Source organism: Diadema setosum, chromosome 20 (genome assembly GCF_964275005.1).
Source record: "Diadema setosum chromosome 20, eeDiaSeto1, whole genome shotgun sequence".
Classification (NCBI taxonomy): Eukaryota; Metazoa; Echinodermata; class Echinoidea; order Diadematoida; family Diadematidae; genus Diadema; species Diadema setosum.
The window spans coordinates 23,061,480-23,076,918 of NC_092704.1; the positions used below are offsets into that span (position 1 = coordinate 23,061,480).

Below are 15,439 nucleotides of genomic sequence, written 5' to 3' on the forward strand. Positions count from 1 at the left end.
ATACTGCACAACTGCAATTTATAACCTTTTGTGTGACAAGTGAAGCAAAATGTATTAGATGTTATAGCAGTTGTTTTTTTAGCATAAACAGACAAATAGAGGACATGAGACACATTCGTGAAGTCCTATTCTTTATACAGTCCCACATAATTCAGATGAAATTGTTTCTGTCATGCAACCATGTGAACATTTCATGCGTGTGTCGGCGTGGGCAAGTAAGTCGATCAGACAGGATATGTAAATGAATATTTACCAATAGGTCTTTATACTGTTAAAAAACAGAAATCAAACATGGCGATAAGGTCTTTTAAGGGTCCCCTTCACATTTACATGTGTATTTTCAAGTCGAAATTTCCAGTCGAAGCGCTTTGGTCTCCAACACAAAACAAAGGGATATTGTGTGTGTGTGCGTATAGGTGCGGTTACATGCGAACGTGATTTCTGCATAGGTGAAGGTGTAGTACTCCATTGAAGAAAAAAGTAAAAAAAAAAGTAAGTATTTTGTTTCGTGCTCTTGTGGGGTTCGAACCCGCAACCTCACGTCTCTGAAACGTCGCCTTTAACCACTCGGCCATACGTCTCGACGAGAAAACATGAGGAACGTAAAGTTATGTATGTCAAAGATGATTCAGTAATCGTCTGGTCGACATTCCATTCTCATTTTCAGTTTTAAACTGCAAAATTATCAACCTGATGAGATTTGCAAAAATAAAATGCGTGATTTCTGCAGCTTATTGTCTCAGCTACAACATACTATAGATTCAGAGGAAATAAAGCAAAATCAGCTGAGATAAAGGTGCTTAAACGTTGTCAAGGCAATGCATGGTTTAAAAAAAAATCACCTCCCATTGACATAACACGTAAACTTGTCCGATTTTGCGTCTTTACCTTTAATCGCAATTTGAAGTGTGATGGTAAGTCTTCTCGAACTAAGAGTGTGGAACGTAAGCTTCTACGTGAAAGATGAATCATGACGATCACCCGTGACCGACAAATCTTCAAAGGGATCAGCTATTAGAAGTGGAAGCCCTCGTGCCAAGCATATTGTCTCACCAATTCCAAAGCAGTGATACTCTTACATTTAGGTATAACATAATTTCCCTCTGAAATCAATGGTATTATTTATGTACAATTGCTTGCCTTGTCCATAAACTTTGCTTTACAAACTTTCAGTGAAACGTGTCATAACATAATTCTGTAACTCCATTAGCAGTGATTGACTACATAAATAAAGATATATGACATTGAACGCTTAGCGCGTATAACTAAGGGGGATTTTAGCCTGACGCTCTGTTCTTCACTGCTCAGATACCAACAACACTCACCACATACGGCTACGTATAGAGAAACAGCCATGGCGAAAATAAGGTTTTCCTTTTCTTTGGCAGATAGACGCACAACCCCTTTAAACACACTATAATTGACATGGAGGGACATGAAAAATTTCATTACTACTACTGAGCAGTGATGCCTTGTACTCATGTGGCACAAGATACCTCTATAGCAACATAAAACCTGTCTACAATTCCGTTATTGGGTCAAACAATAACAACCTGGAATTTCAAAGAGATGAGCGAGACGCCGTTATACACCTGGCCTAGAGTTAATTCATTCAGTTGCCATTCCTGCTCCAGTTGAGTTATGTAAATTATTTTCCGACCTGTCTTGTGCAGTGTAACAGGAACAAACGTAGAGAAAAGGAAAGAGAAACGAAAGGTGGCAAGCGGGGCACTGTATACCAAGGGCAATTTACAACATTACGTATGATAAATAAAGCAAATACAACCTCCAGCCTCCGACAAAAAAAAAATGGAACTTGAGTGACTGTGTCTCGTGGGGTAGTTATATACTTGATAAGATAATACGATAAATGACATCGGAATAAAGCAGAACTGCCAAAAGAAAAACAAAGAAAGAGAGAGAGAAAAAATAATAGCGTCCTGCGGGTCTCGAACATCTCGTCCTAAGGTAGTGCATAATGACAATGCAGCGGGCTAAGCGACTATAAAGCCACACGGCTGTCCCGAAGATTGGATGTGAAATTCATAACTTAATATCATTTACAACATGAAAAAGTTCATTACTACTACTAAACAGTGATGCCTTCCACTCATGTGGCATAAGATACCTCTATAGAAACATAAAACCTGTCTACAATTCCGTAATTGGGTCAAACAATAACAACCTGGAATTTCAAAGATATGAGCGAGGCGCCATACACCTGGACTAGAATTAATCAATTCAGCTCCCATTCCTGCCAGTTATCTAAACGTACATGTTCCTACCTATCCTGTTACAATATAACAATAACCAATGAAGAGAAAAGGAAAGAGCAAACGAAAGGTGGCAAGCGGGACACTGTAACAAGGGGCAATTTACAACATTAAGTGTGACAAAATTAATGAAGCAAACCCAATCTCCAAACTCCAATACAAAACAATTAAGGGAAATAGAGCAGCCGTGTTCACGGCTTACGTATACTTGATAAAATAATACGATAAATGACATCGAGTAAAGCTGAACAGCCGAAAAAAAAAAAGAAAAAAAGGGAAAAGTCCTGCGGGAGTCGAACTTCTCGCCTTCCCGTATGGCGTTATGAACACCCAGCGCGCTAAGCGATTACGCCAAATGGCTGTCCTGAAGATCGTTTGCGAAACTTAAATTTTTAATTATACAATTGTGACTGTTGACGGAGATGGCGCTATTCAACTTCCCACAAGTGGCCGCGTGGATTCGACCAATATACAGTTGCAAACAACGATCGCCAATCGTTCCGTACAGATTGCATTCTCATTTTCAGTTTTTAACTACAAAATTGTCGACCTCATGAGGAGATTTTAAAATATAAAATGCATGATGACTGCAGCTTATTGTCTGAGCTACAACATACATAAGTTTCAGAGGAAATGGAGCAAAATCAGCTGAGATAAAGGTGCTTAAACGTTGTCAAGTCAATGCATGGTCTAATAAAAAATCACCTCCCATAGACAATACACGTAAATTTGTCCGATTTTGAGTCTTTACCTTTAATCACAATTTAAGGTATGATGATGTCATCAAATTTCAAAACCATGACATGGACTTGAAAGGCAAATGTTCAAAGTAAAACATATCTGAATTTGGGATAATATTGAGCTTAAACAAGAGAGATACGAGCAAATGAATGTCAGAAACAGTACCTCAAAAAAATTAATTCCACTTTTTTGATTTCAGATGATGATATGATGACGTCATAATGTATTTCGGGAAATATTGATGCTTGAAATGTTATTTCCAATTCATATGCTTTTGTAATATGCAATAAAAACATAGGGTCACCCTGCGTTTTAAAGAGCTATGGCGAAATAAACAAAGACATGTTTTTCGCTATATTTCCACATAGACGCGCACACGAAATTTCAACTTTGACGCCAGCGCATTCCTTTGTTATAAGTCAAAATTGATCGGAAATCATTGGATATTGTTACTTAATGTATCAGGAATCCAAATCTGTCAAAACAATTGCATTTTCATGTTGCTTACGCGCACTGCGCGCGAAAATGCGCGGACGGACGCCTACGCGCGGAACGCTTAAAATTGTCTGAAACTTCGAGATTTCCCATTGGAAAGTTGTTTTGAGCCTTTTAAAAGTTTGATGCGCGCGTACGCGCGCGTAATGATGTCCTAGGTAATTAGCATTAACATGTAAGATAGAGCGTGACCTAAACTTAATGTCCACAGAAAATGATACAGAAATGACCTTTAGTTATGAAGTTATGATCGATCATGTAACATGGTCCGAAAATCACAAAATGGCGCCTAGATGACGTCATAGATATGTTACTGTCATGAAAACCTTATTGTGGCTAGATTTTGTCATGAGACATGTTCCCTGAAAATGTCATGTTATTCCGTAATGTCATTCTTGAGATATTGATGACACAAAATTGTCCAGAAAGAAAGAAGAATAAAAAGAAATAAAGAGAGATTTTGACAATCACAATAGGTGATACGCTGATAGCGTATCACCTAAAAATAAAGAGAGATTTTGACAATCACAATAGGTGATACGCTGATAGCGTATCACCTAACAAGATACTTCAACAGAGCTGGGGGCTTTGTAAGATAAAGACTTTCAACAAGGACGAGTGGTTGAGATAGGTATTTTTTGTCAAAAACTGTTGTAAAAAAAAATATAGTGCTTTCTAACAGCTTTTAATAAGGATTTTTAAGAGAGAAATTTCCAAAAACATTTGTATATCAATTTATCACTCTATTCATCTATCTGTCGGTCTATCTCTATCCATTCATAAACATCTATCTCTATCTATCTCTATCCCTCTCTCTATTTTTCTGTTTAGATTTATCCACCTTACTATAATCTATTCATCAATCTATCAATCTGACATATCACAAAAATCAGAAATGATAATATTCCCTAAAGGGCTATTCTGTAGCACCACAATATGACTGCAGATGACACATCTACATAATAACTTTTGACACAAAGGTCATCATAAGCTACCAGCTGAGTCACCACTCCTGACCATCACTGGGGCACCGATTCCTGGAGCAGATGCCACAATTATGCCTGGGGTACTGTGCAGACACCTCCCATCCCAAATTTGGTTCTCACCGAATGTAGGCACCCAGTATGAAGTCTGCAGATGCCGACTCTCGGCTGAAACCATGGTCTCAGGAGAGAGAGAGAGAGAGAGAGGCTTAATGTGGGAGGGCATCACTGGGCCGACACCCTTCATCCCAGTCATGGCCACTGCCTGTCCGACAGGTGTCAGGATGGTGTTTGACTGTTCTGCCTCATTTTTCCTCACACTTTAATTCATCCATGCTATGCCTCTTAGCTTCCAACACAGAGGGGCACGCCTTGTTTATCTTCCTTGTTCTTACCCCCATTTCATGCCCCATTACTTCCGGCCCTAATTTATGATAATGACATTAAAAATTGACAACATGCTTCAAAACTTTGTGATAATTACCTTTTCACAAGATTCCAGCTTCCTTTAATTTGAGTCTGAGAAGTTTCTTGGCCAATTATTACAGGATTTTTTTTTTCCTTCATTTTTCAGGACAGTCAGGCATAAAAAGGCCAAGCATCCTCGTTTTTCCTCAATCCACCATACTCCATAGCATTTCTTTTTCTTTTCAAATCAAACAACTGCAGTACAATATATTTCAAGTGAGTCTTTGTTGATTAACCCAAATTCAAAGACAGTCTGGATACTGTTGACAACAGACAAAATGTATAATAATAAACATAACCGTATCATGTTCAAAAGTGCACGCTAACTTCTAACAGCATTGATATGGCCACAGGGAAAAAGGTACTATATACCAATATGGTTATTAATCTTTTCTTCTTCTTCTTTTCAAACATTCATCCAAGTTTTAAATATTCAACAGTTGATGTCTCACTGCTTATTGACTGTCTTCTTTTTAATACTCAATCACATCATTTTGAGTGTTGTTGTTTTTTTTTTATTCCTGAAGTGGGAAGTCACAGTAATGTTTTGCAGTATCCACAGCAGACTCTGCATGAAGTTGAAGTTGCATGAGGCAAATATTGCCTATCTTTAAAGTTGAACACGTATACCAAGACCCATTCCTTTTTCTTTTGTTTATCTCTCCTGCATAAGTCAGTCAAATTCTCTTAAAGTCAAAGTTATTTCTTCAGTCCCAAAAGATATGATTTTACGCACAGATAATTGTTCTTCTATCAACTACCCTATTGAAATGATTCATCATCTTTCATTACCCTTTCCTGAAGACATCTCAAATTTCTCTGACTTTGATCTGTAGGACTACACTTTATGTCTTGTGACAAATTTTAAGCTACATCTACATTAAGCCTTCCTATAACATTCTTAAAATGGAGGTCCCATGTGTGAGTTATAGTCATGACTAATGCACATAAAAGATCCCACTTCATTCATACATCGCTAAAGGGTGCCAACCCGGTGAAGCGGTCCTCCTACCCACCCACACAAGAAAACGGCCGAAAGATGCCGACCCCTCATACGTGGTTCACCCCAGGTGGCTATTTAATTGTAGGACGTCATCAGCAAAGGGTATCAACCAGGTGCATTGTGCAAAATGTTTGATGAATTAAGCTTTTCTGCTTAGGTATTCCAATGAAATTACCATTTTTTGGTTTGTTTGTTTGTTTGTTTGTTTTTTGTTTGTTGTTGTTTTTTGTTTGGTTGGTTTTTTTTTGCCAAAGGCCAACTACTATTAGATGTGGTACAGAAAAATTTATATGGAATAAAAAAAAATGTACACTTTACAAAAAAAAAAATTAAAAATTAAAAAATGAAGAAAAAGAAAAAAAGCACAGGGTCTAGAATCAATATTCTGTAGTCAAAACGTAATTACACATGCCATACATACGGCCACGTCAGTGACTGTAGGCTTTGAATTTAATTGAGGACGAGCTGATTTCGCTATAACACACATTTCCCATAAACACCTGCCTGAGTATACTCGGGACTAGTCTTCAGTGGGTTAAAGTACTGGGCTTGCACCTTGTCATTGCAGATGGCATTAGCACTATTTATTACAGCAAGGCCACAGTGAAGAGTAAAGGTGATTACCGTCATGCCCAGTGATCATATAGTCTCCTGCACAGCAATGTAATCCAACGACAAGGATGTATTACCTGCTGTTATAAGTACACAGATATTCAGACTGAAGTGACGGAAATGTGCGATAGTCAAAGAAACTGGTACATGCCAGCTACCCTTAGATGAAGTATGGTCAATATGGCAGTTGACACTAAATTTTCTTCCCTTACCCCTCTTCTGCAAGGTGTCAACTAAAAGAGATACTGTAAAACATGATATATTCGCGGCATGAAATTTTCGCGAATTGCCACTGGCATTCTATACTATATGCATACATTGTGGACAAGAACTTAAACGTGCATTATAATTTGCGAAGCTTGGTGCTCGCAAAATTTGCAAAATTAAAATGCGCGCGAACATTCCTTGTTTTACAGTACTCATTTTGCGTTCAAACCGTCATCATTCGTTATCAACTCTTCCCGTTCTCGGTGCAAGTCAGTCAGCAAAATCGCTAGCATGCTTTCTTTGCAAGTCAGAAAATGGCCATCTGTGTGTAATCAGGCTTTACCGGATGATAATCTGTTCTCTGCATTCCTACCATCTTGAAACAAGACTGTCCATTCAGTATCCTTGAATGGACAGTCTGACATGCAAGACCCATTCACACACACCCCGGGGGGGGGGGGGGGGGGGGAGAACAACATACAAACCAATGGGGAGGGGGAAGGCAAAAGGTTGAGGGGAAAGGAAAAAGTTTGATGAAGATATTGCTTTAAAACAAAACAAAACAAGAAACTATTAGTTGGAGTCTGAATGTCTGCAAATTAACTTTTACAGTATCTAGTAAACACATTTCATGTCACTGCATTGTTGGGTTTAAATAGAGGGCCTTCCTTGCAATGCCTAGCAAGTTTCACTCGCCCGTGCTGCAGATTTTTCTGCAAGCCCCACGTGATTTAACTTTCCAAGTCCATTTGCCAAACATGTGATATGCTTTGCATGTGGTACAGCTGTAACAACAAAGACCAATAGGAAGGAACAAACAATCAAGATACAATTTGCACGATATAATACTTTGGCACAATCAACTTGAGTCTCGTGCATCATTATTACATGGCAAGTTTTGCTACTGAATATGTCGTAACTCAAACGAAAGGCAACTTAGGGTGTCACTTGAGAAAGTGGTCTTTGTTATCTAGTGCTTGATCCTTTACTTTACTTGCTCCATGTGACTACATATTATGTACGTAGTCAATTAACCCGTTGAGGACGAGTCCCGAGTATACTTGGGCAAGCGTCTATGGGAAATGCATGTTGTAGTAAACTCGAACCGTCCTCAACGGGTTAACCATCGATATTTATTTGATCGTATATCGCGTGATACGATGTGTGATAGCAACAAGAAACTGAAACAGTTTCTATATTTTGATCTCTTTAAAGTTTGGACAGTGATTAAGTTTTGATATCATTTGTTACTTGTTTAGTGTGTTAACTGATCATTTTGAATATTGTTGTGGTTGCGATGAAAAAAAAAAATGCTGTTGATGTCAGTAACAAACACGAAGCTGCCTTCATCCAATATTCCCATGTATTTCTAACCATGCCCGTTTGGCTTCCCACATTCAAATACACTTTAAAGGTCCTGCTTACCTTTGGGAACAGTGATTTAAAAAATGTTCAAGATATCACTTTTGATGGATATGTGTTGGTTAGTTGTATCACAAAATATCCTACCATATACATTTTTTGCAATAGAGCCTAAAATATAAGGAGATATAATCACTATTTTTCTCATTAAACCATTACTGTAGACAATTTAGTCTGGAAACATTTTTATCATAACTATTGTTCACATTTTGTGTATTTAACAATGCTTAACCCGTTGAGGACGAGTCCCAAGTATACTCGGGCAGATGTCTATGGGAAATGCGTGTTGTAGCAAAATCAAACCGTCCTCAACGGGTTAACATCGATTATACTGGTTCAAATCTTTACACTGATTGTTTCTATCCCTATAACTCACATTTTAGAACTATTTTGAAGCATTAATGCTGGGTTTTTGTTTCATTTCATCTGCAAATGGTAAATTATGCCTTTAATAGGTGGGAGCAAAAATAAACACAGGACTGGAGTGTAAATTACATTCAACAATGCCAGCGCTAGTGTCTCCATAGTGGCAATAGGATCTGCACTCCTCATTAACAGGACAAGTTCACCTACAAATATACACATGGATTGAGTAAATGCATCAATATCATGGAAGATAATTGGATACATCTTTCAAAAGTTATGAATTGTTGCAGTTTCAGTGCTGCCACTGCTTGATGAGAAGACCGCTACACTTTGTGATGTCACATGCACAGAACAATATAAAGAAAATACAAAGAGAATTCCACAGAATTTGATTTTTTAAAAGTACACATTCCCTTGACCTGTTATTGACATATATCAAAGGGTAATAGCATTCCCCCTACCTTCTGAAAGAAGCAAATCAAGTGCTCTTCTATCACCTGAGAAAAGAAAAAGTATGTTTAATTTTCTCTATATTTTCTTCATATCGTTCTACACATGTGACATCACAAACTGTGGTAGTCTTCTTATTCAGCAATGGTGGCACTGAAACTTAAAAAATTTGTAACGTTTGAGTGAAATGTGCGACTTTCCTCAAGCTTTCACTGATGTGAATGTTCAAATAATGCTGCATTCACTCAATCGACACGTATATTAAGGTGAACTTCTGTTTTTTAACAACTTTTTTCCCATAATGACCCTCCTGCAATGTCTAAATGCTGATCAAACATTGTCAGAAGACAAAACTTGCTCCACCCTGCCTCACTGTGAGTCTCCTAGAAGAGGTCATATGGGGTCATTCCACAAGACCGACAGCCATGAGTCCTACAGCCCACCAAGTTTGACACTAGACAAGTAAAGCCCATGAGACTGACACTACGTAAAAACAGCCCAAGAGTTCGACAGATTCAACACGGGATTTAATGTGTCGGTCTCATGGGCCTTGTTTGCTTAGTGTCAAACTCATGGGCTGTATGACTCGTGGGCTGTCACTTGACGTGCACCCGGTCATATAGGCAAATATAAACCTAAAACTAACGAGTAACAAGCCAAGAAATATTTGAAATCAATACTACCTGAAGACAAGATCATGACTATCTATTTCAGCGCCAGCGAAGGATCCATTCAGGATGCCCCCACAGCCCACCACCGCACATCGGAGACAGCGAGGGCGCTCTTTGTCCCCAAATATCTGAGCATTTGTGAAGTTGGGGTGCTGCAGTAATTCTCCGAGCTCTGCAACAAAAACAACAAAGAAACAAGAGAAAACATTAAAAATTAGACCTATATAAAGAGAAATAGAATATGAAAGATGGAGAAAGAGAAAGAGATGAAAAGAAATAGAAACAGAGTAAAAAAAAAAAAAAAAAAAAGGAGAAGGAGAGAGGAACTGAGAGGGGGGGGCGTGAAGAAAGTGGTATGGGAGTACACAATTCAAACGTCAAAGTCAATATTCCAATCCAATCTCAGCAGAATCGTCCGGGTTCACAGAGGTCACTCCCATCTACCATCTTGAGGGGAGGACACTGCTCGCCCGGCAAGTTTTATTGCTGCAGTCGGCAGAACCGATTTCTCTTGATCGTCACTCGCGGTAGCGCCTCCTGAGCACACCCCAAAATACCATCGCCTCATGTTTGTGGCCTGTATCGCTTTCACTAACCCCATGTTTTAAAGAACATACAGGGTTCAGAAAATACCTTCAACATACCTGCACTGGAGATCTTAAATGCTATTCTACACCTACAACGCATCAGCCCATATTACTTCCCTGGTTTTGTAAAACTTGGTCCTTGAATGTGGGCACTGCAATGCTGGAGGAGGCGGGAGAGTATCCCCTGGGAATGACGTTGTTTGTAGAATCAATGTCTTCCCTGCCCCTCGTGGGCTGTGCTTACTTCCTGTTATGTCCATATTTCCTACCGATGCAGTGTAATTTGAGGTGATGTGCATTTAGATATCATAATAAGATGCCTCGCAGTGGATATATGAGGAAGAGCAGGTTGTTTCTCCAGCGTGTGATGATGTGTTGCATTTCCTTGGCTGGTGTTAAATCACTCCTGTATAACCCTATTCTGCAAAATTACTCCACGAATATACAACCAATTTGTCTAAACCCATGTCAAAATAGAATTGCTACCATGAGTGTAGATGCTGACACTGCAGGAGAGAGTGCTAAAAGGTTTAATAGGCCAGAAGACGGGCCATGGTCACTTTGCCATTTGAGTGCCAAAATACAGATCTATACTCATAAACTCCTGCAATAATCTCCTCAGGTTACAAAAATACTGGCACGAAATCACACCAAGGATAGTAGTCCCCATTCTGTGACTAATTTGCTTCACTCAAAGCACTGTGAACATTGGTCCATGATACTGTATACGCCAAATATTTCGGGAGGTTTTTATTTTCGTGAATTTCGCGAGTCAGGTGCTATTCGCAAAAATATTGACTCTGATCAAGCTATGAATGTATCGTACGCCACTATGTGTAATTTCTCCATTCAGTACAGGACTCCATGATCACTATTAAATTTACCACTCGCAAAATCGTCGGAAAGTTCTGATTCGCGAAAAATTAGACTCGCTAAATATATGGCATATACAGAACTACCTAAAGAAGACCAGCAAACCTCAAGAACCAAACAAAAGTTAGTGTAAAGTGATAATAGTTTATGTTGAGATGGGGATTCAGGTTTTAACTTTTTGCAAGGTGATCATAAATCACTTACATAAAATATTAGATCTATTTTCTTGTAATCCGTTGGCTTCATGAAACTTAGATAGAATTACTGTAAAAGTGGATTTTTTTTTTTTGATTTTTTTTTTTTTTACGCTTGACCGGGCAAGAAGAGTTTCACGTGTTTTTAATTCAGCGGAATGAAGACATCACGCACAGGGACATATGGCAAGCACAAATATTTGCGTGTTTTTCTTTTCGCGTTAGTTTCTGGTTGCACGAAATGTACAAAAATTTCAACACCACAAAAATTTCCACTTTTACAGTACTCTCTGTTTTTGGTGTCTTGTTTTATTTTCTTTTATTGTGTGTAAATGTGCTATGAAAGCTCTACAGGCTCTTTATCTACAAGACTTTACTCTCCTCAAATACTTTAAATGCCATCACGCAAGCTCCACAAATCTAATTTGGTGAGATGAAATCAAGCCACTGGCCCACAGCAAGAGTGGAAACATCACAACACTGAAAGTAAAACTGTACTTACAATGTAAATTGTTTTTTTTTTTTAAAGAAGCAGAGTTGATATCAATGAGAGGACATGTAAAGTTTTTGCATATCTATTTCCTTTTTTTTTCTGAATTGGAGGAATAAAAAAAAAATGAAAGAATTTTAAGACACAGGATAATTTGATGACACAGTAATGTTATGCAAATGGTGAATGGTTACAAGTGCGGTGGTACTGAGATTTCGCACAAGGTGAAAGATAGAGCGCCTCTCTTCTCTTGAATAGAATGGCCAAAATGCATCATCTGAGTCATGATTCTAGTAATGCGTCATTACAGTCGTGATTAAAATTACACACTCTCGGCACGTGTGAAAATTGCCTCAGTGGAATACTGCAGTCCCTGTTTTTTTTTTTTTTTTTTTTAAAGCAATAGTCTTGCCATCATTGCTCCATCGTACAGCCGCTCAGAACTCCGTCCAATCAGGAGCGTTTGTTTGCATTTCATTCAATAATGGATTTTCTATCCATCAGCTGAAATTGGTTTTTCAGACTGGACCCCTTTTTTTTTCTGGAATTTACTTTATCCGGCCATAACCTGACGTTGACAGAAAAGTCCCTATCAATCTTGGCAGATACAGTAAACTTGAATCCCCACATACACTGTAATGAATGTTGAATATTTTTGATCAAGCCAGTCTGACAAATTAAATGGTGATATTCCTCCAGCCTCCCACAACATGAACTGCGAGAAAATTGGATGCATGCTCGCATTCAAAATCATGACACACATAAAATGGTGTATCTCTGTTCATCATTAATTGCACTCATCTCAAGCTTTGCTTGTTTTGGTTCTTTATTTATTTTTTGAGGGGCCAACAGAAGGGGGATTCAAGCAATCAAACCTTTTCTTCATAAGCTGCGAGACAGCAACATTTATGATTGGCATACTGTAAATATGACATACAAACTCGTAATACTTCTTGAGCTTCTTATATCATTGAGCTGATATTTCAGATCTTGTATAGTCAAACATCATAGCATTAATGCTTCATCAAATATGACTTTCTTGTATTCAAAAAGTATATTGGCAACAAATTTTTGCATGTCATATTATAATTATAACTTCATCAAACGGGGAGGAAGAAAAGGAATCCAAATTAAACATCAAAGTATATTTGGTAATTGTGGGGAGTGGGCGTGAAATGAAAAGGTACAAATTAACAATGCCTATTTTTGATTGATGGATTACATTTCTAGGATGTTAAAATGGAGACTGAAAATAAGTTCATTACATGGCTACCGAAACATGCGAAGACAGATACCTTTTCAGTCAGACATTCAGGTTTGAATGAATACAGGTATGTCTGACTTTTAATATCCTATACCCTGAAGTGCACCTGAAGTGTCAGCGTGTTTCTATGTGTAATGTCAGTATCCCTAGCTGCCTACCATTCCTATTCCACGTCATACTACCAGGCGGGGCCCCGAGTCTCATTGTGTTCTAGCACCTCGCCCTGTTTGTCTTCACACCTCCCTGCTGATACCATCAACATCCTGCAAGTCATGTTGCCTAGCAACAGTCCAGACAACCTCTGGAGATCTTCCCTTTTTTTTTTCTCGGGTGGGGGGGGGGGGGGTTTCTGTTTGTTTGTCGTTTGGTTTTGTTTCATTGGACTACAGTATAGAACATTAATGTTCAAGGTAACTAAATACACTCATGCAGATGAAAGATAGATGTCAATGTACTTTTAATTTTTAGTGTTATTGTAATCCTACCATGATGCAAGGCCATTTCTTACAGTGACTGAGTAATTATCTGATTGATTGATCGTTTTTGTGGCTAGTTGATTGATTGGCCTCCTCTATATTTGACAGATTGATATATATTGAATTATCAATTGCTTGAATTATTGATCATCTTGATTTATACTTGACTTCCGCACACTTTTTTTTTTCAAACTGCATCCTGTACAACTGTCTCATCCTACAAGCAATAGAATAGGGCAGTCATATCACAACCCAATAGAGGAACATGCTGGCCAGTTCATACATAGTTCACTTTTGTAGTATAAAAATATGCTTAAAAGACAAGATTACAAGATTTTTGGCTGAAAAAAAAAGAGTGCTCATTCATCACAATGAAAGTGAGACAAAAAAAAAACCAATTGAAATGAGAAATGAAGCATGAATCACACATGCAATTGTGAAGGAATAAAAAGCATAAAAAGAGAAAAAGGTGAGAATCCCGTAACCATGGTGACAGGTCTGAGCTCAGAATTTGAGCAACGTACAGTGTATTTCCCTGAACATCTCTTGAGTGACAGTGAAAGGGAAGTGTAAATTAACTCCCAAAGGGTCATCATCTCTATAACAATGGCTAAATATTTTCAGGGATTTTGTCACTGATTTTGCGTTGGATTTTTCGAATCCAGAAACAACTCTGATATTGAAAGCCATATGTACCATTTTACAAGCTAAACCCGAGCATGCGGTGCCAGCACTAGTCATGTAGGCATAATCCACCGAAAAGATCATCGTATGAAAATGTACAGAGAGGGGTTTTATGCACTTGTGTCCGCCTTGGAGCCTCTCCTCCCAGTGTTTACTTTAGACCTTGCACTGCCTGACAAATTGTGTGACATTGCAAACAAGAATGAATATTGATGATACATCACTCCTATTTCTGCTCCGGCATAACACTAATCAAAAGAAAAGTGAAGAAGACGAGGAAAGATAGGAGAGAGAGAGAGAGAGAGAGAGAGATGGGGGGGGTAGGGGGAGAGGGGTCAGAGAGGAGATGGTTTGATATAAATTGAATACTCAAGGAGGCCTGGGTATATATTCTCCGTGACCTTGGCAACCAGCAAGCAATTCACGTGGGGTGTATGTCTTGTGTGTGTCTGCGATTCTATTTTAAAAAGGGGAAAATATGGGTGTGTGTGTGTGTGTGTGTGTGTGTGTGTGAAGGAGGCTTAGTTATATATTCTCCCTGACCTTGGCAACCAGCAAGCAATTCAGGTGGGGTGTATGTCTGCGTGTGTGTGTGTGTGTGTGTGTGTCTGTGATTCTATTTTAAAAAGGAAAAAATATGGGTGTGTGTGTGTGTCTGTCTGTCTGTCTGTTATTCTACATCTGTACTTTACAAAGTGGAAAATGTGTGTGTATGTGTGTGTGTGTGTGTGTGTGTTTGTCCTTGGCTAGAAGATTCTCATCAAATATATGACAGCAGGAGATGGAACAAGCAAAACTGTCTACAACGTACAGGTGTAGTCTATGCAAAATCTTTTCAAGGAGTAGTACAGAGTCCGAAAGCAATCTCCCAGTGCATCTATACAATCATATTTTCTTCTCTTTTCATTACCAATCTATTTTTATTACCAATCTCTTTTTATTACCAATCTATGACATTTGATGGATCAGAAGAGAAAAAATATGAGAGAAATAATTTTTGGACTAATTGTTCATATTCAGATGGCTGAGGCTCTATCTCATTTCACAAGATATTCACTCTTGAACACAACACTGTCAAGACATAGCCATTTTATCCTGTGTTATCCTGTGAATACACACTATAGTCTCCACCACATTTCTGGCTCTGTTCTACCAGACATTGGTCCATCAAATATGGTAC

At 38.5% G+C, this 15,439-nt stretch overlaps 1 protein-coding gene across 1 annotated transcript in view; it reads right to left on the reverse strand.

The window, feature by feature from the left end:
* LOC140243336 (alpha-N-acetylgalactosaminide alpha-2,6-sialyltransferase 2-like) overlaps positions 1-15,439 on the reverse strand; it is a 100,994-nt gene that overhangs the window by 21,253 nt on the left and 64,302 nt on the right. The window contains exon 4 of the mRNA XM_072323013.1: positions 9,704-9,863. Coding sequence (XP_072179114.1) covers positions 9,704-9,863 — 160 coding nt within the window. The remainder of the gene's footprint in view (positions 1-9,703; positions 9,864-15,439) is intronic.